Source organism: Peromyscus californicus, unplaced genomic scaffold (genome assembly GCF_007827085.1).
Source record: "Peromyscus californicus insignis strain IS unplaced genomic scaffold, ASM782708v3 Scaffold_6__1_contigs__length_162567912, whole genome shotgun sequence".
Classification (NCBI taxonomy): domain Eukaryota; kingdom Metazoa; phylum Chordata; class Mammalia; order Rodentia; family Cricetidae; genus Peromyscus; species Peromyscus californicus.
The window spans coordinates 4,281,131-4,305,966 of NW_026294584.1; the positions used below are offsets into that span (position 1 = coordinate 4,281,131).

Consider the following 24,836-nt stretch of genomic DNA (forward strand, 5'->3'; position numbering starts at 1 on the left):
ATGCGGGCAATTTTCTAAGAGTTTTAGTTCTTTAGACTGTTTTAAGAAAACTAATGCAAGTTTTAAAAGACATGTGGAAATGTAAACAAAAGCTCTACTTTTACAAGTTGAGCTCCTCCCAATTTCCCATCCAGTTGATATATGCAACAGGGTTAATTAAAGGAGAAAATTAATCCCGAGAAAGTACACATTCTCTCTAAGGTCTCTATCTTGTTTTCCATTTGCCTTTGGCTCCAGAAGTGGCTGCTGAGCTATGGACTTGCTGTCACATTAGCACCTTTGAGGACCCAGACAATAGAACCAGAGGTATTCATCCCCACATCTTATTTTAGCAAAGGCTTGCTTTCCCCGGTCACTAGTTTCCCTGGAACTGGCTTCTCCCACCATAGTTTCTGATTCTTGATGGAACTGGCCATGGTGGTGGACACTGTGGGGACTGAAGACATCTCTAGTTTTTTGAAAACCTAACAATCCTGTTAGAAAATATGTTTATTATATTGATCCAAGGTTTTATTTTGTGTTGTGGTGAGGGGACTCAATGAGATCTGGAACCATACACTCTCCTGCATCCATGTTGGATACTGAAATATTCAATTAGAAATGGAACTATACACTCCTACATCCATGCTGGATACTGAAATACTCAATTAGAACTAGAACCATACACTTTCCTATATTCATGCCTGACGCTGAAAAACTCAATTAGAACTGGAACTATACATTCCTGCATGAACGAACACATCATGGTTGATAGTTGAACAAGCAGCAGCTATTATTGTAATTGGTTTTTAATAAGTACATGTGATTATTTGAGTATTTATCTTATTTATTGCTTTAAGCATATGTAACTATTTTTCCCATATTCATATGTAGAGAAATGTGGAGGAAACTATTCAGATACTAAGTAGTCATGTAGAGTCTCCCTGCTTTCTGTATAACCAGTTGACCAAAAGAACTCAGGATTGTAGATTATTATTCAATTTTCCCCAGACTCCTAAAATCTGAAGAATCATGGGTGCTACAATGCTTGTAGACTGTGGATTGTGAATATTTATTTGCCTGCTATGACAAAACTGTATTTTTGATATGGGAAAGCATGCATGTGGTACCGAACCCTAAACTACAAGGAAGAAAGCCAGCAAAACAGTTTCCTCGTTGCTGTTCTCAGTGCTGCAGGGATCCAGTCAGCGAACAAGGTTACGGTTTCTGATCCCTCAGGTCTTTCCGTGCATATTGATCACTCATACCGAGTGTTTTTTTTATGTTTGAATGATTCAGAAGTAGTTATGTTCCTTAAAAGAAGTATTTTAAATTCTTCAAAATATGAGATACTAGAGTACTGATTCTTAGCTGTCATGGGATGCATATCTGCACAGATGCATGCTTGCTTGTGTGTGTCTTTGCACATTTGTGAGGGCGTGTGTATCTTAAGTAGATAAATAAATCAACATTGTGAGCTGCTGACAGATATTTCCTTTTATTATTTGAGGCCATGATGAAAATACAAACTATAGCTAGAACCAGGACAAGCTAATGTCATGGTTTAGTGTGTTTCTGATACTTTTTAGATGATATGTCAACTGAGGAAGCATAAACCCCAATTCTGTAAAGAAATGATTTCTTATCATTTAAAAGCAAATTGTGTCTCATCTATTCAGGAGGCCATCAGGGAAATGTGAATTACTGAGAAAGTAGACTTAATGCTTCAAAATTGTATTGCATCTTTACCTAAAATCCACAATTGTATATAATACTAGAATAGTGTAAAAATTATGAAAATAGAATATTCAAGGTTTGCGAGTGGAGAATGACAAGGAAAAATATCTCCCAGAATATATAAAACTAAATGAAAAAAAAATCACTAAAGAATATTAGTAGAGGAAATTAGGTTCCATTATTAGGGGAGGAGAGCTGCCTTAATTAATAAAATTATTTCTTCTACAGTACTTCATTTTTAACAGTTTAGTGAAGGTAGGATGGGATAATGGGAATAATAGTCCTCATGGCTGTGCAATTGTGCATGCTTTGTGATTTTTATAGTATAATGAGTTCTAAAGACATTTATCACACAGGAACAAATCCCCTGAATCCTCAACAAACTTTGTGGTGATAAAAGTTAATGCATATGTTGAAAATATCCAAGAGCCATAGTAAGATATGAAATAAAACATAAGATTTACATTTGTAACACATCTTAGAGCTTGCCTTTAAAATTCTAGGGGAGAATCAGAATAGTATTACGTGAAACACATCAGCAGCCTCTGAAGTTTCAAAGGGCTGGAAGACAGAGCAGGAGGCTCTGTGTTCAGTTTCCACTTTGATAACTGGAGGGCTGCTCTGTAAGGTCACAATGGAATCAAGGTATTTTTTGATGAGAATAAGAGAAGGAAAAGAAAAAGGCGAAGTACTGCCTCCAACCACGGGGCTGGTGCTTAGGCGTTATCCAGAGACCTTCCTCTTCTGAGAGGAAAATCAGCAGTCAGCTATGGGTGTGTAGAGCCACCATCGATGACAAAGCAGGTGGGGGTCATTCTAAGTGTCAGTAGGGCACAAGGAATGCAGGTAGACAGGCAAGCGCCAGTGTGAAGGAGGACGTCTGCGGTTTGTGGGTTTGTGAATAGTTTGGACTCCAAGCAAGTCTGGTGTTCCTCTACTGCCTCTTGTCCTGCATTCTCCATTCATGTAGCAAATGTCTGTCATATACAAAGTGTGTCAGCCTTCTGGGGAGCCCAAAAATCCTACACAGAAGCCGAGTGTAGCTCCTGAAAACCCCAAATCTGTGTGAGGACCAGAAATGGTCTCATAAAAGACATTGCTTTCACATTGACTGAAAAGTGAGTCTGCTTTGATTTCAAAGGATGCTTCTGAGGACTGTACCAATCTCACATCTTACAGTGTGCCTGCTGTCACTGTTGTGGTTCAGAATCAACTCTGAAGTGGCTTGCTTGTTGATTTGCAATCACATTGGGACATCCCAGCACTTTGTGTTAGGGCAGTTTGGATTTCCACATAATCTTTTAAAGATGGAATGTCCTTTATACATGGAATGTTAGGCTTTAGAGAATTAGTTTGAAATAGTCCTAGAATTTTACCCATTTTTCCTGCCCTGCCCCTCTCCCCTAGACAACAGGGAGAGAAAACCAAGTATAACACTTGGGACCAAACCATAAAATTAAGTCACATCAGGAAACAAAAACAAAAGGAAAAAACAGAGAAAGATCTGAGTGCATACACAAACCACAGCCTCTGTGAACTCACATAAAAATAAGAGGGAGACAGGCACTGTGGCAGTTTCAGAGTGGGGCATTATTCACAGGAAAACAGCGAGATTCACTACGGAGGACATTATTCTTCAGAGAGTGACAGGGTCTCATTCACAGCACCAGGACTGATGGTGCATGCACAGCCAGCTTGCCAAGCAGCACAGCACTGGGATGCAGGTCCCCAACGGTGAACTGAGATCATTGCTGAGGACACTCAGAGATCACATAAGGGACACTCTGTTTGCTCTCTGGGAGATGCAGTTCATCTGCACTAATTGCAGGCTTAGGAGCCTGGAGAAGGCAGCTCTGTGCCCACATACTGTATTCCCTTTGTTGGGGAGCTCTCATGGGCCGCTCCTCCAGGCATTGTGTGTGTGTATTAACAGAGAGCCTTTAAAATATATGTGCATTTCTAATTCTTTGCACTGGGCTTACTCATAGCTGCTGAGAGGAAGCCAGTAGATAATAGCGAATCACTTTCCGGAAAACTTTAGCAGATAACTTACGTAAGAAAAGAAGTGCAAAAAATCCAACTACTGTAAGTTCCTAGCACTTCACTTTTCTGAAGAATCCAATCTTTGGATTATAGCTACTTATCTATTAACAGTCTGTCTTTTTAGTGTTTTCAAAATTTGGGAGATCAGATGCTTTCGTCCATAAAAATATTTACTTGAAAGAAGACTGTAGAGTACTTTTCTTTATATTATAGAAAGACTAGAAGATGAAGCCAGGCACCAAGGCCCACACACCTAGAATCCCAACACTAGGCAGGTGAGAAGAGTGGTTTGTGAATTTGATGCTCTTCTGTGACTCATAGTGAGTTCCAGACCATCCTGGGCCAGGCAGTGATACCCTTTCTCAAAAACAAAATAAACATAACAAACAAACAAATGAAAGAAGCAATAACAGCATAAATTAAAACTGGGAAAATAGTGTTGTTAAAGGCATTGGTTAATATAAAGCAATAATGAAAAATTATAGTCAACACAGTACAGATTTGACAGGCTCTAGATGGTTGTTGCAACTGATGAAAACACAAAGGTTAAGAACCTGAAGTATTTAAAGACACATGTCCCAATGGTGATTTTGATTGCCAACTTGTGTTAACATTGACAAAGAAGATAAGTAAAGCAGAACTCAGGAAGTATCTATGGGTAAAAACTAGTCCTACTCTTAAAACTATATTCCATATGTCTACAAACAATAAACCTAATTTGGCTGCTTATAAGCTTTACCAAAATGAACTATTTTCTCTTTGCAAATTTAGTGTTTTGAATAGATACTCCAAAGTTAGACCTAATAATCTGAATATGGGAATTCTATTCTAAGCGCTAGGAATATAGCTCAGTGGTGGGGTCCTTGCCTAGCATGTACAAGGTCTGGGGCTATATTCCTTGAACTTCAAAAAACCAACAGTAACAAAAAATCATGTCTTTTTTATTTGATATCACAATCTTCTATTTCTAAAGGTAATTGTTCATATAAATCTGAATACACACACACACACACACACACACACACACACACACACACACACACACACACATCTACTCAACCTTAGCACACCAAACGGGGCTGAGGAGAGTAAACTGTTGCTATGGAAGCAGAATGAACTGGGATCCCCAACACCCAAGTAAAATCTGGGTATGGTGAGATGCATTTACAACCCAATGGTTAGGTTAACAGAGACAGGAGGATCTGGCGGGGCTCCCTGACCAGCTAGGCTAGCCAAATCAGTGATGTCTAAGTGAGAGACCTCCGCTCAAAAGATAAGGTGAAGAGCAATATAGGAAATCATCAATATTTACCTAGGATCTCCATACAGGCAAACGTATGCAATTGTACCCCTCACCCACTCATGAGTGTGTGCACACACACATGTGAGTACACACACATAAGCGAGCACATATACAAACACACCAAATTTTTTTTAAAAAAAATATAAAAATATAACAAAAAGCTGGTAATCTTATAAAGGATATAAAGACTGACCTGGTGTTATGACTTCGCCATTTCCATTGACCACAGGCCTTTCTTCCTCCTCCTCCTCTGGAGGCTCTATACTTGCTTTCTCCATGTTGCTCACTGATTTATTTCTCTTCCGTTTCCCTTCAGCACTTGGAGTAGCTCCCGGAAGTATCTGGTCTGTTACATTTAATAATAATGGTGCTGGTTCAGCTGGAGGCTTTGGGGTACCGTAGTAGTTGTCTGCAAAAGATACCCAGATATTCTAGAGTTAAATTGTTCCCCTATATGTGTGTGTGTGTGTTTTAAAGAATGGAAATTATATCAATTTGTGTTATATTTATCGATCAACACAAATTGCACATATATGGTTTTATAAGCACATATTATATATCTTTATTTCTATTTTACTGTGCTCTAATGCTATATTACTATCATCTTTGAATGCTTTAATGTATTGAGCTTTCAAACTAGAGCTGTGTCCATCATTTTCAGATGGCAAATTGTTAATTTCAAATCTATTTAAGTCAATTTCACACTAAGTCCTCAAATCTATTTAAGCCTAAAAAAAAAAAGTTAGTCCTAAGGAATACAGGTAATCTTTGGTTTTGTTTGTATTTTCAAGTCTCGCATCATTCTGGAAAGGCAAAGGATGCTTAGCTTTCCTCTCACCTCAGGAGGGCTCTGGCTGGTGTTCTGCACAGAGCTGTACCTTCATGCCAGTCCATAGCTCCCGAAGCTGTGGGCTATGACGTGCTCCTCTCATTATCCTTTAGATTATAATTGCCCTTTTCTCACAGTGACACTATCTGAGCTGTTGGGTAACTCCCCCTTGCCCCTTCCCTCCTATGAGAGTTCATTAAGAAAGAAAAAAATTCTTATGTTTTTTCAGCCTACAACATGTTTTATTTTTTTAACATGTTATTTAATATTTATACATGCATATAATGTGTTTGGATCATATCCACCCCCAATTTATCCCCTCAAAATCCTACTTATCTCTATAACAAGAGGCTGGCATATAACAGACATGTATCAAATATCTGTTAAATAACAGAATTGTATGTTTGCCTTTGCATGTTCAAGAATTTATTTAAAGTGTTTAAGAATGTGATTGGCAAAGAACATAAGTGTTATTTTGAGAAATCATTTTCAAATTTTAGCTCCAATTTCACACCTGTGTATGTATGTTTAGTTAACTGAGTAATTGATGGGCTCCTGTATTCCATTATTAAGATCTTTATTAGCACTGACTGTGCACCCAAGCATTCCAGTGCATGTGTGAGAAACTGTGATGATTACAATAAGATCTTTATCTTACAAAAAGATAATAATCTAGTATGGAAGATCAAATTTGGCATCAAGTAGGCAAGCATTATAATGGAAAATGGGACCAAGTCCTGTAAGGAGACAGAAGAGAGATGGAGTACAACTGCCTATCTGCACAGGTCACTGAGATCATCCAGGAAAGCAGCCTGTTGTGCAGAAACAGCTCTTAAAGTCAAAGATGCAGTGTCTAGATGAGTCGCTCTGGATAATGGTAATTGAAGCAAATTACCGAACCTCAATAAGGCTCAATTCCTTTATGTGTAGGCAGGGAGCAGTAGTCACTTGTGTTATGGCTTGTAAACAACCAAAACCTATTACCTATTAACCGAAGTTAAAACACAATGGGTGTGAGAAAGTTAAAAAGATATGGGATGGGTATTTGACAGGGAATGCTCAAAAATGTTTAGAAAGTGAGTGGAAACAAAGGAGTCAGGAAGGAGTCAAGTGAGGACACAGTGTTGACTTTTTTTAAAGATGGGGTCTGAGGCTGGACTGTACTCAATACATAGTTAAGACTCATCTCAATTTTTGGTTGTCCTGCTTTCATGTTCAAGGTGCTGGGACTATAGGCATGTACCATACACCCTGTAATAGGTGGTTTCTTTGTTGAATCTGCACACAAATTGTCTTTAGGTGAATGAATTCCAAACCCTGCTTGGCTGCTTTGATTTGCTCAAGTCCAGTGAACACACCCAGCAGGATTGTTATTGGCTGAGCCTCAATCATGGGAGTATGAGTCAGCTGCCAAGGTATACAAAATGTCTGCTCTACTTTGATTTCAGAAGAGGGAGGTGGTGATGATTGCCAACTTGAATGGATTTAAAACTGACTTTTAGATTAGGGTGGGGTGATTGACTTGTGAACAACTGAAGGGAAAGACTGGCCCTGAAAGTAGGTGTTGATCAGTAAGCTTGGGGCTGAGGTGCATAAAAGTGGGAAAAAAAGAGGAAGCCAGAAGTCATGACTCCAGGATTCCTGGGTGAGTACCCATATGGCTGCTGCTGTCATCTGTAGACATTAGACTCCAGAATCATCAGACTGTCCACGTCCACCCCACATTGCTCCTAAGGCTTCCACTTAGAACTGGGATTCCCATTCATTTCCTTGTTCTGCAGCTTCTAGCTTCTTGGACTAATCAGCTATTGAGTTTCTGGATCCCCAGCCTACAGATTAGTTTCTGGCTGTAAAAGTCTGTCTAATAAATCATCTTTTGCTGTGGGATGTTCTGTATGGCAAATGTGTTGCTAATTAGTCAATAAATAAAACACTGATTGGCCATTGGCTAGGCAGGAAGTGTAGGCGGGACAAGGAGGAGAATAAAGCTGGGAAGTGGAAGGCTGAGTCAGAGAGACATTGCCAGCCGCCACGATGACAAACAGCATGTGAAGATGCCAGTAAGCCACAAGCCATGTGGCAAGGTATAGATTTATAAAAATGGATTAATTTAAGCTGTAAGAACAGTTAACAAGAAGCCTGCCATGGCCATACAGTTTGTAACCAATATAAGTCTCTGTGTTTACTTGGTTGGGTCTGAGCGGCTGTGTGACTGGCAGGTCAGAGAGATTTTTCCTGACTGAGGGCCAGGCAGGAAAACTCTAGCTACAATCTTTTATAATAATGTATATACTCTATTGGCTTAATTCCTTTAGCTAAGTTGAATGTAGAGGTGGAGCCCTTCCTTCAACCCATCTTATCTCTGTAGTCTCCTCAGACAGTAATATCCTTGAGATGTCGGGTAGGCAGAAACAACACATGCTCTGTCTACAGGTCCTCCATTTTGGGTTGTTGTTAAGATAAAGCTGGTGTATATGGAAAGAGTGTCATAAGCTGTAAAACTGTGCTGGATGTAATGGTGATGAAACCTCATGCTGGAATGAATTGACCAGCCATGCTATTAATGCATGTTAATGTTCATATTTGCAGATACTCAGACACTTCACAAAAATTTTACTTTGTAAAGTGGACTTTAAGCAGACATTTGAAAAGATGATATACATTTTGCTAAGGACTACTTTTAATTTGATTCACAGAATTTCAAATAAATCAAAACTTTATATATGGAGGCCAAACAAAAAAGACTAATTGTTGTGTCTACTCAATGAACATATATTTCATCATTCTTAATGGGTAGCAAAATTCTAAGCACATCATTACACTTTCTGGGAAATCTCAACATATACTTATCTAATGGATATAATGCCAAAATAGTACATAGCTCCTACCTACCTCAATGAACAATATGAGTTTAAATAGTGTCTGCAATGGTTGATACTCTTAGATATACACAATACTAAGAAAAATATATCAAACTTCAATATTTTTCTCCATGTATTTTTATGTTATAATATTCCTAGGTAAATTACCTCTTAGTAATTAGAAATAAATGCATAGACAGGCTAAAATAAATATTAAATAACAGATCTTGCTGAATCAATATTATTAAATAATTACATCTATTGGTATGGCATGATTATAAATTATATAGTAATATTCTTTTACTATAATTAGTTTTATGAAATTATATGTGAGTTGAAATGCTAGATGTGAAACTGGATAAATCATTAGTTAAGATGTTAAGATTATCATCATTAGAAAAATGCCAGTTTGTAAAAGGTAACAAAATAATCTATATATTTACTGCACTAGAAAAATATAATTCACGGAGAAGGAGCTCTGATACCAAAGTAGGATTTCTATTGTCTTGTCTAAGAAGCACCTGGACCAATAGTGGAAGATCAACCAGACAGCTAGAGAACTCCGGCACTGGGATGAGTCTATGAGAAGTTCACACAAACCGTAGACAACGACAAGAGGAGCCTCTGAGAAGACGAAGCACCGCGTTTTCAGAAAAAATTAAACATAAATGGTTTTAAAGTATAATTCAGAACTATTATTCCACCAAGAATGGAATGCCTTTTATACATATTACCAGTATTTAGGGAACCTAAAATCTCAAAATGCAAACAAAACCCCTATAATATGGCATAGTGGCACAGTTCCCGGTGAAATAAATCTGATTTTGAATCCTGTATGCCCCAAACTTGTTTCTTCTTTATAGGCGCAAATTGAGTCAGCTAAAATGAATAATCACAAAAACAACTATAAACTGGACATGGTGTGTGCCCTGGTTGCCTCTGCAATCAAGAGGCTGAGGTGGGGAACTGCTTAAGCCAATGAGCTTGAGACCAATTTGGGCAACATGGTGAGATCCTGTCTTAAAATAACATTTTTTAAAAGCAACTGTAACTATCATACTTGTCAAGATCACTAGTACAATGTACAGAGTTGGATACTGTATTAAACATTCTGCTTTTGAAATCTTGATTCATATGGGTATTGGAATGACTTACCCATAGTGCTGTCAACTGAATTGTATTGCAAAATAAAAAAAAAAAGACAAAAGGTAGATTACTGAATCTATTATGAAAAGAAAAAATACTTTTAAAAAGGAATTACTTGCTTTAAATAAGATAAGCAATGAAAATTTTTGTCTGAATTTGTCAAATGTTACTGGACTGGACATTGTTATATATTAATGGAGTTTTTTGTCTGAATCTGTCAAATGTTAATGGACTAGACATCGTTAATGCAATCTTGACTGTGTATATTGTATATACTTATTGGATATAATTTTTCTTGTATTAGTTATAAGCTTTTTAAAATTTTAGACAAAAAAGGGGAAATGTGGTGGTATTGTGTTCCCCAAAATATTGTGCACCCTAATCAACTTATCTGGGGTCAGAGACAGAACAGCCACTAGATACAAAGGCTAGAAAATGGTGGCACTCACACCTTTAATCCTAGCACTCCAGAGGCAGAAATCCCTCTGGATCTCTGTGAGTTCAAGGCCACATTGGAAATGGACAGGCAGGGTGACACATGCCTTTAATCCCAGAAAGCGAGCCTTTAATCCCAGGTAGTAGTGGTGGAAAGCAGAAAGGTATATAAGGCGTGAGGACCAGAAACTCGAGGCATTTGGCTGGTTAAGCATTTGGCAGATTAAGTTTTAAGGCTTCTAGCAGCACAGTTCAGCTGAGAGCCATTGGGATGAGGACACAGAAGCTTCCAGCCTGAGGAAGCAAGACCAGCTGAGAAGTTGGCCAGGTGAGGTTAGCTGTGGCTTGTTCTGTCTCTCTGATCTTCCAGTTCACCCCCCCCCCCCAAAAAAAAGAGTAATGATAATATCTGTAATAATAAAGTAGCATGGCTGCATCAGTGTAGATGCTAGAGACACGGTGACTACTATTGGCATCTATTTATCTTGAACTCATAATAAGAGGCCCCTAAGAAATTAAAGTATCCTCCTCTGTTATACATGAAGTAAGTAGAAAACTTATACCTATGTGATTTCAGAATTTTACCACTTTTCAGAATACTGCATGGTCTCTAGAGAAACAAAGTTGGGAAGAAATTTTCTGGCCACAGTTGGTGAGCAAAGTACCCACTCCAAATGAGAAAAGCAAGTTTGCTACCAAGTCATTCAATGGAAATCACAGATGACTTTTTCTACCCTCACCTAAAATTCAGCATGTGTACACTTTGGGAGAGGGGATAAGGGAAGCAAGCTAGTCAGACCATCTTTAGAAAGAATGTCCTTTGTACCAGCTCTTTTAGTGAACTTTCAAATCAAAGTCCTCCAATTTGCTAGGATCACAAAAAGTTTTGTAAAGTTATTCACTTGATTCTGCCTTCCTAGGATATCTGTAAATTTACACAGTATAAGTTAATCAGTGCCTGGAAAATAAAGTGACAGTTGGGTAAGGAAACCAATGGATTCCTCAGCTAAATGCTTATGTAGGAAGACTTTCTTAGTCCATAAAAATGTGGGGGCAAAAGAGTGAAATGGGATAAAATTTGAATAAAAGGAACTGAATATAAAGTGCCTGTCATGTGTTTTATTACATTAAACTATTTGGTAAATGCCCACTGACACTTGGCAGTTTGAACCCCTTGGTTGCAAAGGTGTGGGGCAGAAACAGACTACCTTGTCATGAACTCAACTGGCCTCAAGAAGGTTTTACAAAGTTCAAGCCCTGATCCACATGGCCAGTTTCATTACACAGTCATCCAAAAGAGACAAGAACAGCTTTCTAAATGACAGGTTAGTACCTGCAGGGCACCATGGAATGGCTCTCTCTTCTGCATCTGACACAATAACCTTTTCACAGAGCCTTAGCCTAACAATTTTAAATGAATGTTGTTGTCATCTTGGTTTTTTGTTTTCTTTTGTTTTTCGCAGCATCTTACAGGTAAGGTCAGTGTCGGGGAAGAAACAGGAAACCACGTCAACGACTCTCACCCTGTTCTGGTGTAATACTAATAGAAACCAAGATGACATTCCCCAAGACGCACTACATTTCCTGTGCTTTGAAATTCTAATATGACAGAAGGAAAGTTGCTTACAAGGAGGTGTGAGGAACTGTAAAAATCCTAGAAGCAAAGTAAACACCTTGAAATACTTTTTTTCTAACATTTCTCACTAAATAAATCAGGTTTCATGGTCAAAATGCAGTTTGGTTAATTTTCCACATTAAGTTGGAGATTTGGGTACTAATTCCATTGTTTCAGTTGTCTGGTAATATAATAACATGTAGGTTTTTTTTTTTACATAAAATAACTGTGTATCATTTTACATGACACTGAAGTAGAGAAGGAATTTACAAAGATGTCATTTTTCCCTTCAAGATATCTCATACATTAAAGTCATCTCTCTCTCTCTCTCTCACACACACACACACACACACACACACACACACACACACACTGCTCTATATTCTCAATGTTTTGACTCCACTTTTGTTAGCCAGATAGTGGCTTTTTGGATAGTGGCTTGCTAGCAGAAATATGAATGCCTAGAGGGGCTCTAGCGACATTGACAGGACACAGACAGACCATCCCTGGGATCCCCAGTGGGCTCAAGGATCTGTCTGTGTTCAGGCGTCAGTTATTTGGGACTTCATCTCAGTTTTATAAACCGAAAAAATAGATTGATATTCAGCTTTTTAATGGTCTCTGGACAATTTTACTCTGACACTAAACAAAGAGGTTCTGAGTTTTAGATTCTAATATGAAAAAGCCTGCCCAAGCATAATAAACAATTATTTCAATTCACGGCAGAGACTTAATTTGCATTGCTAGTGATGGATGCAGACTTAAACTTCAAGACATTTTACCATAAGATAATAATGAAGACTGAGATAACAGCAGTACCCAAATCACCATAAGGTATGTCAGGCACAGGAAGAGTTACAGCCATATATCTATAGGTGAAAGGAAGGAGATCTGCAGGCACCAGCATAGTTAACTTTTCTAATTGTAGAACCTGCCAGAAAATAAGACAGAAAGTCTCACTTCAGAATGCCTTTTTAAACTATCGTTGAAGATATAAAGTAGACTCTGATGCCCTCATTTAGGCCCCAAAACAGTAATCTAACATAGCACTTTCTCACCATGAATTAAGCAAGAGGAATCCTAACTTCAAACAGTAAGGGCCGTTTCTCTTGTGGCGAAAGCGTTAATTTTACACATGTCAGAAATAGGAATGCCATTAAAAACGTTATATTATGATCACCACGTGGTGATATTTTATTTGTGCTTTAATAAATAAAGCTTGCCTAGAGATCAGAGGAAAAAGGCCAGCCATTATAAGTAAACAAAGAAGTCAGGCAGTGGTAGCACATGCCCTTAATCCTATCACTTAGCAGGCAGGGGCTCTGTGTGTTCAAGGCCACACTAGGGAACAGAGCCAAGCATAGTGACACATGTCTTTAATCCCAGTACCAACCATAGAGGTCTGTAGGTCTGTACAGACAGACAGAAAGTGACAGAGCTGTGTAGGAAGAGGAAGTGAGGCAGCTGGGCTAAGAGAGCCAATGAGAGAACAGAACAGAAAAGGCATATAAAGGTGAGTGTACAGGAAGAAGCTCCCTTTGGAAGCTGCAGAGTTGGTGAGGTGAGGTTAGCTCGTGGTTTGCCCTATTCCTCTGATCTTTCTCTAAGGCTTCCACCCCTAGCCTGTTGGCTCTGTGTTTTTATTTATTAAGACTGTTTAGACAGGGTTCTGAATTTTGAAAATTCAGTATTGATTGTATATGACTATACAAAAATGTAACTATTTCTCTGTGACTAAGATATTAGGAGACTGCCAAGACTTTGTCACTCTCATACTGCAATACCGGGGGCATTGCTGATAAATCTGACTTTGATTGTTTGTTAATGACTAAAGAAATCTGTCAATTTAAATCTCCAATCTTCGGCTGAAAATAAAAGTTTCAGAAACAATAACTAAGAATGTTACTTTTGCTTGGAGAAGTTGAGATGTTCTGCAGTTTGGCATAATGGGAAGAGTTCTGTAGGTGGTCAGAAGATTTAGGTTGTAAGGGAGGTTCTACTACCAGCCTCCTAAATAATCTTGGATTCCACATTAAATTGCTCTAAACTTTAGTTTTCTGATTTGTGAAATTACAAAATTGGTTCCTATCTCAAGAATGCTTCTCATTTCTGAAATTATGTAATGAAAACATTAAATAATATAATGGCAACAGTTATATTTGTCAGCATATCAAAAAGTTCCAAATTAACAATGAGGATAAATTAACCAAAAGCAAAAATTTTAAGTACTTTAGAACTTTACTTCATAAACTTCTTTGAGATAAATGTGGATAACTGTTAGTTGACTCTATTTTTATACTTCTCTGCACATTCCCTTCTGGGAAAGTGGTTGTGGCTTAAGACTTTCTATTTTTATTCCAAGGCTTTCATTTGCATACATCTCTTGGTGAATTAGACAGTTCCTAAGTATATTCCCTGCTAACATACTATTACTTTGTGAAAGGTCTTATATGAGGAATTTCAAATTTATATTTTTGTTCATGTGACACTTGAAATTTTCTCCATGTTTTTAGAGTGATATTTTCATTGTATTCACCCTGTGATCTATGAGAAGATTACAAAGTGTGGTTACAGTGAGCGGAGGAAGTGTGTACAACAAAAAAACCCATCAGCGACCCAAAACGCAAAGGAAAACCTGAGTTTTCGTTATCCACCCAGAGGCTTTCTCTTCAGCAACTCTGAGCCAATATACATATTATCTACAAAATTCAATCTCCTAATAAACCAAATTCTACCACCATTAATGAAATTTTACATTGTAGACACCAGTAACTAACTATAACTTTTTCAAAAAAATACATATTATTCACATCCACAATGCTTTACTCAAATTCACACTGCAGTTTTCTCTTTTATACCACCCCATCATTCTGTAATAAATTATGAAAGTCCTAATAATTTTCTTTTACAAAAAAATTATTGAATTGATGGGATGTAGCTCAATGTTACAATACCTGCCTTGCATGCACAAAGACATTGAGTTTGACAAAAAAAATATGAATAGAAAGAAAGAGAATAAGCAAGAGAAGTAGGTTGATCCTATATCTTGTTTTAAACTGGCAAAGTTCTAATGTGATCTTGATATTTACATACTGGTCTGCAGCCACACATACATGGCCATCTACACTTACTTGCCGTCTGAGAAAGCACTACAACAGCATAATAACCACATGTTACACATGGCTTTGAAGAACTTGAAATTTGGCTGATGTACATAAAGATGCATATTCATGCTAAGTTTTAAAAACCTAATCCATAGAAAAGAAGTAAAGCACTCGAATAATGAGTTTTGCAATGACTATATATCAAAATGATGTTTCCAGGTACATAATATTGTACTTCTAAAACTTCTTTATAAAGTTGAAATTACAAAATAGTCTAGTAGTATATAATGATATCTATAATTAGTAAACAGTGAATGGAGGTGAGGATAAGAATCAATCTAAATATATAGGATGGCAATAGATATTTGACAGCAATCACGTTAGAGAGGAGAAGGTTCAAATGGCACAAGGAGCATCGAGCCCCTCATTGGTTGACCCTGTCAATGAAAACTGAATGAGGTTTCCCTTTGCGATGAAGGATATTAGTGAAATTATCATGAAAATGGAAAATAAACTCTGATAAAATCAAATGGTTATATTTTGAGAACATCAAGAAGAGTCTTAAGAGGAAAAAAGTTCTGGAAGTAAATTGCCACCAACCAAGTTGATCATTAAGGGGCTAAGTTTGTGTTTGCCTTGCAATGTCCTTATTTCTGCATCAGCTCAAGAGAGTGATGCTAGATACAGTGGTCTTGTTATGAAGTTATTTACTTTGAAAGCATGAAACATACTACTTCATATGTCACAGAATTTTAGGGATGTTAACAAGCAATGTGATGTTATTCTGATACGTTTTCCTTTGTGAGTGAATAAGCATTTTTCTCTCATAGCTTTTAATATTTATCCTTTTGCATTCTTGTTACTTTGACTACAAAATTTGTGAAGAGGTTCAATTCTGGTTGTGTATATTTGGGGTTTTGCCTTTTTTGTTTAGCCATTCATTTCTTTCTCTAGGCTTGGGAAATTTTCAGCTACAATTGCACTGAATGGATTCTGTGTCTTAACTTCCAATCCCAGCCCTTTCTTCCCACTGAGTTTCAGGCTTGATGTCTTGATTATATCACCGATCTCCTGCATGTTGTAGCCAAGTTTATTATCTTTCTTGAAAAAAATCAGGGAAAAATGACAAGCTTTCCACAATCAAATAAAAATGATGGCAGAGCCACTGGAAGTCTTGGATTCCATAAGGACGTGTCTAAGAGGAACGTTTACATGTATGATTACATTAGAAACTCAAAGTGACGTCAAATAAATACCCTGATAGCATACCACATGCTGTTAGAATACAGAAGATGCCAAACTATGAAACTGTATTTCAAGAAATAATACCCAACAAGTTAGAAACTAATAAAATTAGAGACTAAGATAGCAATACATGGAATCAAAGAAATAATTCACATGAAAAAATAAATAGGATGAACCTGAAGCAACTAGTCACACCCACAGTCAAAAAGAAATGTAAGATGGTCAGATTGTAGAACATGATCTACAGATTCATAGAAATCTCCATCAAAATTCCAATGACATTCTTCACACAACTAGAAAAAATCCTACAAACTACTGCCAAATTCATGTGGCTGCACAAAATTTGAGTAGCCAAAGCAATCGTAAGCAGAAAGAGCAATAACTAAAGGCCAGACTGTACCAAACTGTAACAACCACAGCAACAAAATAGGCATGGCACACAATTGATCCCCAAATCACAATAAAAAAAATGGAATAGAGTGGAAGACACAGAAATCAACCTACAAGGTAATGGTCACCTAATCTTTGACAAGTATTAAAACCCATCCATTGAGGGGGAAGGTGCCTTATCAGCAAATGGGGCTGTGGAAAACTGGATACAAACACAAAAGAATGAAACTAGCTCTCTATATCTTACACTGAAGAAAAGTCAAATAAAAATGAATCAAATATTTACTATAAGATGTTTTAGCTCTGAAAGGGCTAGAGAACAATACAGCCAAGTATTTCAAGAAATACCCAAGAGCACTATTTTTAATTCTAAGAATTACAATAAGTAGGATTGCATGAAATTTAAAAGCTTCTCTGCAGCAAAGAAAACAGTTGGCAGAGCAAAGATCCAGTCTCTAGAAGAAGAAATTATCTTTGGCAACCACACATCAGATGGGGTTAATATCCTGAATCTAAAAAGGAAGCCAAAAACTAAACACCAAAACAAGCAAACAAAATCCAATCAAAAGTGATGGACAGATAATCCTCAGAATAAGAAACTTAAATAGCCAGCAAATATTTGAAAAAGTGTTGAGCATACTTGGCCATTAGGGAAATACATATTAGAACAACACTGAGACTCCATCTTGCCCATTTCGGAAAGACTATCATCCAGAAAAGAAGTGACAATAGATACTGCCAAAAAGGAGCCAGTTGATGAGAAAGAGGAACCTCTATTCCAGTAGTTCTCAATCTGTGGAGCATTACCTCTTTCAGGGGTGGGTTGAACATCCCTTTCACAGGGGTCATCTAATATCATCAGAAAAATCAGATATTTACATTGTGATTCCTAACAGTAGCAAAAGTGCAGTAATGAAGTAACAATGAAAATAATTTTATAGATGGGGTCACCGCAACACAAGGAACTGTATTAAAGAGTGGCAGCATTAGGAAGGTTGATAACCACTACTCTATATACCACTGGAGGAGATGTAATTGGGCATCATCACCATGAAAATGAGTGTAGTAGGAGGAGAGGGTGAGTAATAGAACATATAACATGCAAACAGACTTAGGGATTATTTACAGATGGTAAGATATCAACAAGAAATGGAGGAGACACGGGATATATATGGAATTTTATTATGCTTTAAATAAAAATGAAATTATCATTTTTTAGAAAACCAGGTAGAACTGAAAGACATCACATTAAGTTAAATAAAGGATTTATAAAGACAAAATACTATTTATTTTCTTTCATGTGGAAAACCTAGTTCCCTATCTATCCTTCTATCATCTGACTATCTATCTATCTATCTATCTATCTATCTATCTATCTATCTATCTATCTATCATCTATATATCTACCTATCTATCTATCTGTCTGTCTGCTGCAGGCTGCAGGAATATAACTTAAGAACTCAGCTGGTTATGGCAAAGTCACTACCTGGAGGAATCAGGGAATTCCTCCAGAGGAAGCCAAATCCCAAGGAGTTTTTGGTGTTACTTGGCTTGTTATATATCAGCTGTATTCTATTATGAAAATCATGTGTGCCTTCATAGTTTTCCCAATTGACTTTTCCCTTAGAAGGACTAACAGTGTGGACTGATCACTCTCTGGACATACACATTCCAGGTATTTGGAAAACAGCCTCGGGAAAGGCTTTCTCTGGAATCAGATATCTCCCTTAGCCACTTTCAAGAACTACAGGAAACACCACCCAGGTGGGCGCCCAACTTCCGAGGACTAACAATGATAGCAGCCCAACTTCCGAGGATAACAATGATAACAGTCCATGTGCAAGTCTCCTGACTTAAATTCCACAAGGAGACACCGCCTAGGAGAGGTGGACGTTAAGTAATAGCTTTACATAATTTAGCTTGGACCCTCCCTTTATATACTGGGACTTCCAGGGCACAGGACGGAGAAGAGAAAAGAGAATGGAAGAACTAGATGGGTAAGAACTTGAGAGGAACAAACTGAGATGGGGAAGAACTAGATTGAAGGGCTAGAAGAGAGGACTAGAGGAACGAGATGGAAGATGAGGAAGAGCTAGATGGGGAAGAACAGGATGAGGAAGAGCCAGATGAGAGAGAAGGAGATGGAAGAGGAGCTAATAGGGGAAAGAACTAGATAGATGAGAACCTAGAAGGGACAGAACTAGATGAAGGAATTAAGATAGAACCTAGAGGGGACAGTAGATAAATATAGAGAAATCAGGCAAGAAAGGAGCTAGACATGAAAGCAGAATAGAAGCTGTGTAGAGAGAGAACTATCACAGAATAATAAAGTGTATGAACTAAGGAGTTTTGTGTACATAGATTCATTTCTTTTCATCAAAGATTAATTATCAGCTGATTGTAGATTCTTCCCTGACCCTGGGAGGGGACTATCGAGGGGCTGGGCCCCCATAGCCCCCGATATCTGTCTATCTACCTATCATCTATCATTTGTCTATATCATGAAATTAGAAAAAGGATTAAGAGGACGAGAGGGGAACAAGAGTGGGTAATGGAACACATGACATGGAAACAGATGTAGGACTATTTCAAGAAGGTAGGGTATCAGCAATGAAGGGAGGAGATGTGGGAAAGAAGTGTGGGGGGCTAACAACAAAGTACAGTTGCATAGATAGAGTTCTCTATATATCTTCATATACATGTATCTCTGACTTTCATGATACCTCTTCTATCTCTTAGAATTAAGTTGGCCTTTGCATATTTGCTTGATAAAGGATTTCTTATGTACTGCTGTTATTTAGAATGCCAAGCTACACAATAGACTGCTTTCTTGAAACATTGGAGATTTCCATCAATCTTAATTTCCAAAAGAACTGCTCACTTTTTAAAAATGTATTCTTCTCTCATATATTACATTCTGACCACAATTTACTCCCCCTCCTCTCCTCCTAATCCCTTCCCATCTCCCATCTTCCCCAGATCCATTCCTCTTCCCTTTCCCTTCAGAAAAGTCCAGACGTACCATGGATATCATCCAAATATGACATATCATGTGTCAATAAACTAGGCACCTCCTCTCATATTAAGGCTGAATGAGGCAACCAAGTAGGAGGAAAAGGGTCCCAAAAGCAGACAAATGAGCCAGAGACAGCTCCAGCTCCCATTGTTAAGTGTCCCACAAGAAAACCAAGCTGCACAACCATGACATATATGCAGAGGTCCTAGGTCAGACACATACAGGCTCTCTGACTGTTGGTTTAGTCTCTGTGAGCTTCTATGAACCCTGGCTAGCTGATTCTGTGGGCCATATTCTTGTGGTGTTTATTTCCTGACCACTCCTAAAGCGTTTACTTAATTAATGCATATCTGTGTTTGGAAAAATTTTAGCTTATAATTAGATAGTCTAGAGTCTTTCAATATATATTATGTAGACTAATTCCTCTCCCCTACTCTGATATATCCTAAAAGGTAAGGATGGCTTTAAAATTTTAGTTTTAAAAATCAAGAGATGAAAATAATTTTTATCATGTGAAATGATATCAAATTCAACTTCTCATAGTCATTAACTTTTATTAGAGCACACACATTCATTCATGGCTCTTAAACATGATACAAGAGCAGAGCTGAGTTGTTATAATTGAGATTGTATGACCTGCAAAGCCCCAAATGTTATACTTTACCCTTGGAAGGAAAAGATTGCCAATCATAAATTTGTCACCTGAAAGCAACTACTGTGCTTTAAATCTTCTCATAAAGATTATTTGAAGATAAAAATGATAGAAGATCCCCCAATAGGAGTGACCCCTCTCATGTTGCACTGACTTTGAAAGTATGGCTTATTTAATTGGTCTATCACCCATTGAGACATTACTCAAAGGCAGTGACCTTGAATGACTCAAACCCAAGTATTCTATTAGTGGGTGGAGAGTGGAACCTGAGAATTTGCATTTCTCCCAGGAAACTCTGCTGCAGCTCATTTGGGAATCATACTTTAAAAGCTGCAGTTCTAGGATGTAGTTTAGCACACATCTATTTGTCACCACAAATATCAAGCAATAATGACCAGGTTTGTAACCTTCTTCACAGGAGATGAGTGTCACTTAAGTTTGAAAATTTCTTATTATCATTTACTCTTCATTGCCCACATGCCAATAATCTAGAAGTGAGGAAAACAAAGTTGAATTCCAAGTATATATATAATCTTCTTCTATATAATCAAAGAATAAATTATATAGAAGAAGTGATCAAAATGTTGTAAAGAAGAGTACTGTCTATTTTGGTCCAAAAGGCCTGAGCTCTTTACAGTTATATGTACTGTATTAAATGCCAAACGAAAGTTATAAGCCAAACACATACAACAGTATGTGATCTAGATAAAAACAACATTTTCTAGGAAGAAGACAGCACCATGAAGCTCACATAAAATCCCTGAACCAAAAAAAAAAAAAAAAAAAAAAAAGAAAAAGAAAAAGAGGCTGGTTGCATAGACATTGGTGAAAACTCACAAGATTAAAACATAGTGTGAGGAAGAGGCAGGATTTGAAATAGGGAAGAGTCAGAAATTGGATCTGTATGGTCTAGGCAGGTACATCAAGAAATTTGGTAAAGGCTTTATGCACAAGAGTGACATACCATAGGTCCTAAGTGTTTATCATCCTTGGTTCTGTGTGGGAAGTGGACTGAGATGAACCAAAGAGAGGAAAGGAGACAGCTTTGAGGATCAGTGAAAAATGTACAAATGTGTATACATGTACATGTGTGAATGTGATTTATAAGTGCATGTATCATCAAAACTTAAAGCATGGTAGCAGAAACATTTGGAAATTAAATTCTCTGATTGTGGAATGAACAAATCATCTAACTGAGAAATCTTTGAGAGTTTGATAGAATAGTATGCAATCTAGATAATAAAAGAAACTTCTAGGAAGAAGACAGCACCATTAAGTATTATCCAACAACTGAACAGCAATGTTCTTTACACACATTTAAAAGAAAAAAAACAAACCTTGAATAGGTATGCAGTGCTCATAAATAAATAAGCTTTGGTAGTTTACTATATCACAGTGAATATCTATTCAGCTCATCTCAATAATGACATTACTCCAGGCATCTATCTAATAACATAAACCTATTAGCACGTCAGCTTAAATTGATATTGAAAGGACAATTAAAATTGGCACCCAGGCTACAACCACTACTCAGTGTGATAGATTAAAATGTATTGAACATTTTTTTTAAAGTATACTGTTAACATTGAGGACATAAATGCTAATTAGAGTAATGACTTCATTCAGCAATTTTCTTTTTTATGAGGCCATTTGGATCATGCTCTCTCCTTCATATAAAAGGGCAAGTCTTATTAATTTAGGTGGTTACCTCACAGGAATGAATAGTAAATGAAAACATAGACTCCGTCTTTCATTTTTTTTTTCCCTATGACTTTCTGTTGCCATTACAGTGAAATCAAGATCATATTTACAAGCTTCCTCTACAATGATTCCTATGTCTATACCAAGCTGCCAGTCAATCATCTTATGCTTAGAAATGAAAAGTACCATCAGATTTGTGAGTTTTCCTTGCCAAATTTGAGTACTGATAAAGAACTGCTGAGGACACCAGGCACTTCTGACACAAGAATCTGAGCTTGATCTGACCTGAAAGGCTCCTCCCTGAGGACTAGCTATATGGCAGGAGGATGTGATGTGCAAGCTCCCAAAGGAGGGGAACAAACAGCAATCCTACTCAGTTATGATGACTATGAACTACAGTAATGGCTGGCGTGGTACAATAACTCTTCAAGTGCAATAGCGACAGATACATCTTGGTGGTAACCAACAGCTCTCTAATAGAACTTGAGGTCCACTCTACTAGAAGGAAAACATGCCTGGTATTAGAGTCCTAGCCATTGTAGCATTTTGGTTGAAGTCTTTACTTAAAAAAAAAAATACTACTACTTCACTATTAAGGTGGACAATTATTATACAAACTTTATTCTAATCACTTGAAACAGTACATAGAAAATGAGGAGTAAGGAAGTACCAGAAGCAAATCCTGCCAGCACCAGCTTACATTAATGACACCAGCAATCAATAGCCCAAGTGTGACTGTAAGTTTCAAGAAGCAGCTGTGCTTAGGGCTGTAGGCTGCACACTGAACTTAATGATTCACAAAACTTCCGACAAGGGCCTTTGATGGCCCCAGGGACTGGAAATGGAATTTGAAACTTTTGACCCAAAGGTCATTGGCTCCAATATGACCTAAACTGGTAGTGACTAAAAGTTATTACCTATGACCAGCTGTTCAGCAACTGCTGTGAGATGAATTGGTGGATTCAGTGTAATTTCCCAGACAGGTGTCTGTGTCAGGAACTCATGATTACCCTGCACCTTAAGGTAGATAGTTTTGAACATGTGTCAAGACATTGACTGAAAGGAAAATCTCACCACCTTACGGCTTTACAAATAGTCTTTTTTTGATGGGAGCTGGCAGAAGTTTCCAGACAACTGACAATAGTACTCATGACCTGCTAGTTTGCCATTTTTATGGATAGGATATATTTACATCTACTATAATTTCTACACATACTATGTTTCTCCTTAAAAAAAAAAAACAGATATAACAGATTTTAATACAATGGTCTTGGGGACAATTTTTAGACTAATTTAAGCTCTTGTTATTCACATCATGAACCTCAGACAATGAAAACATTATTTCCCAGGGCCTATCCCAGATATACTAAATCAGAATTAATATGGATTTGAACAATATCTTCATGTAATTCTGAATCACAATAAAGTTCAGGGTGTACAATGCATCTTCAGGACATGCTGTGTAGCTGATCACTGAACACAGGACATATTTGATAAACGTATGTTGATGACAAAAATAAAAACATGAATACTATCTTCTGGAAGTATGCAAAATTTCACATTATAAAATTTCATAAGATATGCTAATTTCATAATCTAGTATCCTGGCTTCTAGTATTGCTTATGTTGCCACTTATAAAGTCCCTTGCCTATTTAGTGATACCATTCTCACTAGAAATTAAAGTATTAGATGATAGGTCCCCAACCCAGGATTCCTGCTGGGTTCAATCTAGGTTTTACACACTGAATAAGTGAACAAGAAATTATAAATCTTTATCCCTTATGATAAACTGCACCATGTGGCTCTTGGGGTCATGCCAAACAGTACTATTCTTATGCAATACTGACTTAAACAGATTGTATTTGCTTGGGAGAGCTGAAGACCCATCACAGTATGCTGGGTCATTAGTCGCTGTTCAATTACTAAACCACTATTGAATGACACTGATAGCAAGGTACATGGTAAGATTCTGCTGTTCATTCTTCTAAACTTGTAACAGCCACAAAATGAAAGACTCAGACCAATTTTCAAAATGGGCTAATGTAGATACTTAACGTGCTACATTAAATCTAGCCAACATGGGACTAACTGGAACACCCTTAATGTCTTGATATAATTTGTATAAGTGTTGATAGTCACTTTCTCCCATAGGAAAATCTACAATGCTTTAACTTTATGCTAAAAAATTATTTAGCCTGAAGTTCAAATCTACCAATATCTAAGGCTTCCACTAAAACCAAGAAAAAAGAAAAATAAATTTCATATGAGTTTATCAAGTCATATGTTTCAGCTTCGGCAAGTTCTCTAAATTTTCTGAGTCCATATTTCAATGATGAGTTGAGGTTTTTGTTGTTGTTGTTTGCTTTTAAGCAAGAATTTTAAAACCATCTGTGTGAAATTGTTCTGAGAGTATACTGAAATGAAATAAAGAAGATTATTGGCATATAATAATGTTCATGGGTGTTTGCTACTGCTGAAACTTCTGGTAACTCAGCTACTTTGAGCATAGTTTTTGCTTTGAGGTCATTAGGATATGCACTAGATTTGAAGATAACTGAACAGATAATCTCCATTGCCACCTGGTTCACCAAGTGACATTAAAACTTAATAATCCAAATTAAAGGAACTTTAAAGAAAGATCTATAAGTTTGTATGTGTGATTATCTTTTCCATTAATTCTGAGAGTCCAAATTATAGCTTACTTTAATCTTCCTTTTTCTTTAAGTCCTATAAAAATCAAGCATTTGCTTGTGTTGATTAAAGTATCACCAGTAGCTTT

At 37.2% G+C, this 24,836-nt stretch overlaps 1 protein-coding gene across 11 annotated transcripts in view; it reads right to left on the reverse strand.

The window, feature by feature from the left end:
• The window catches only part of Magi2 (membrane associated guanylate kinase, WW and PDZ domain containing 2), a 1,438,220-nt gene that overhangs the window by 493,548 nt on the left and 919,836 nt on the right, over positions 1 to 24,836 (reverse strand). For all 11 annotated transcript variants that reach the window (XM_052720134.1, XM_052720125.1, XM_052720126.1 and 8 more), the window contains one exon: positions 5,256 to 5,471. In XM_052720134.1, coding sequence (XP_052576094.1) covers positions 5,256 to 5,471 — 216 coding nt within the window. The remainder of the gene's footprint in view (positions 1 to 5,255; positions 5,472 to 24,836) is intronic.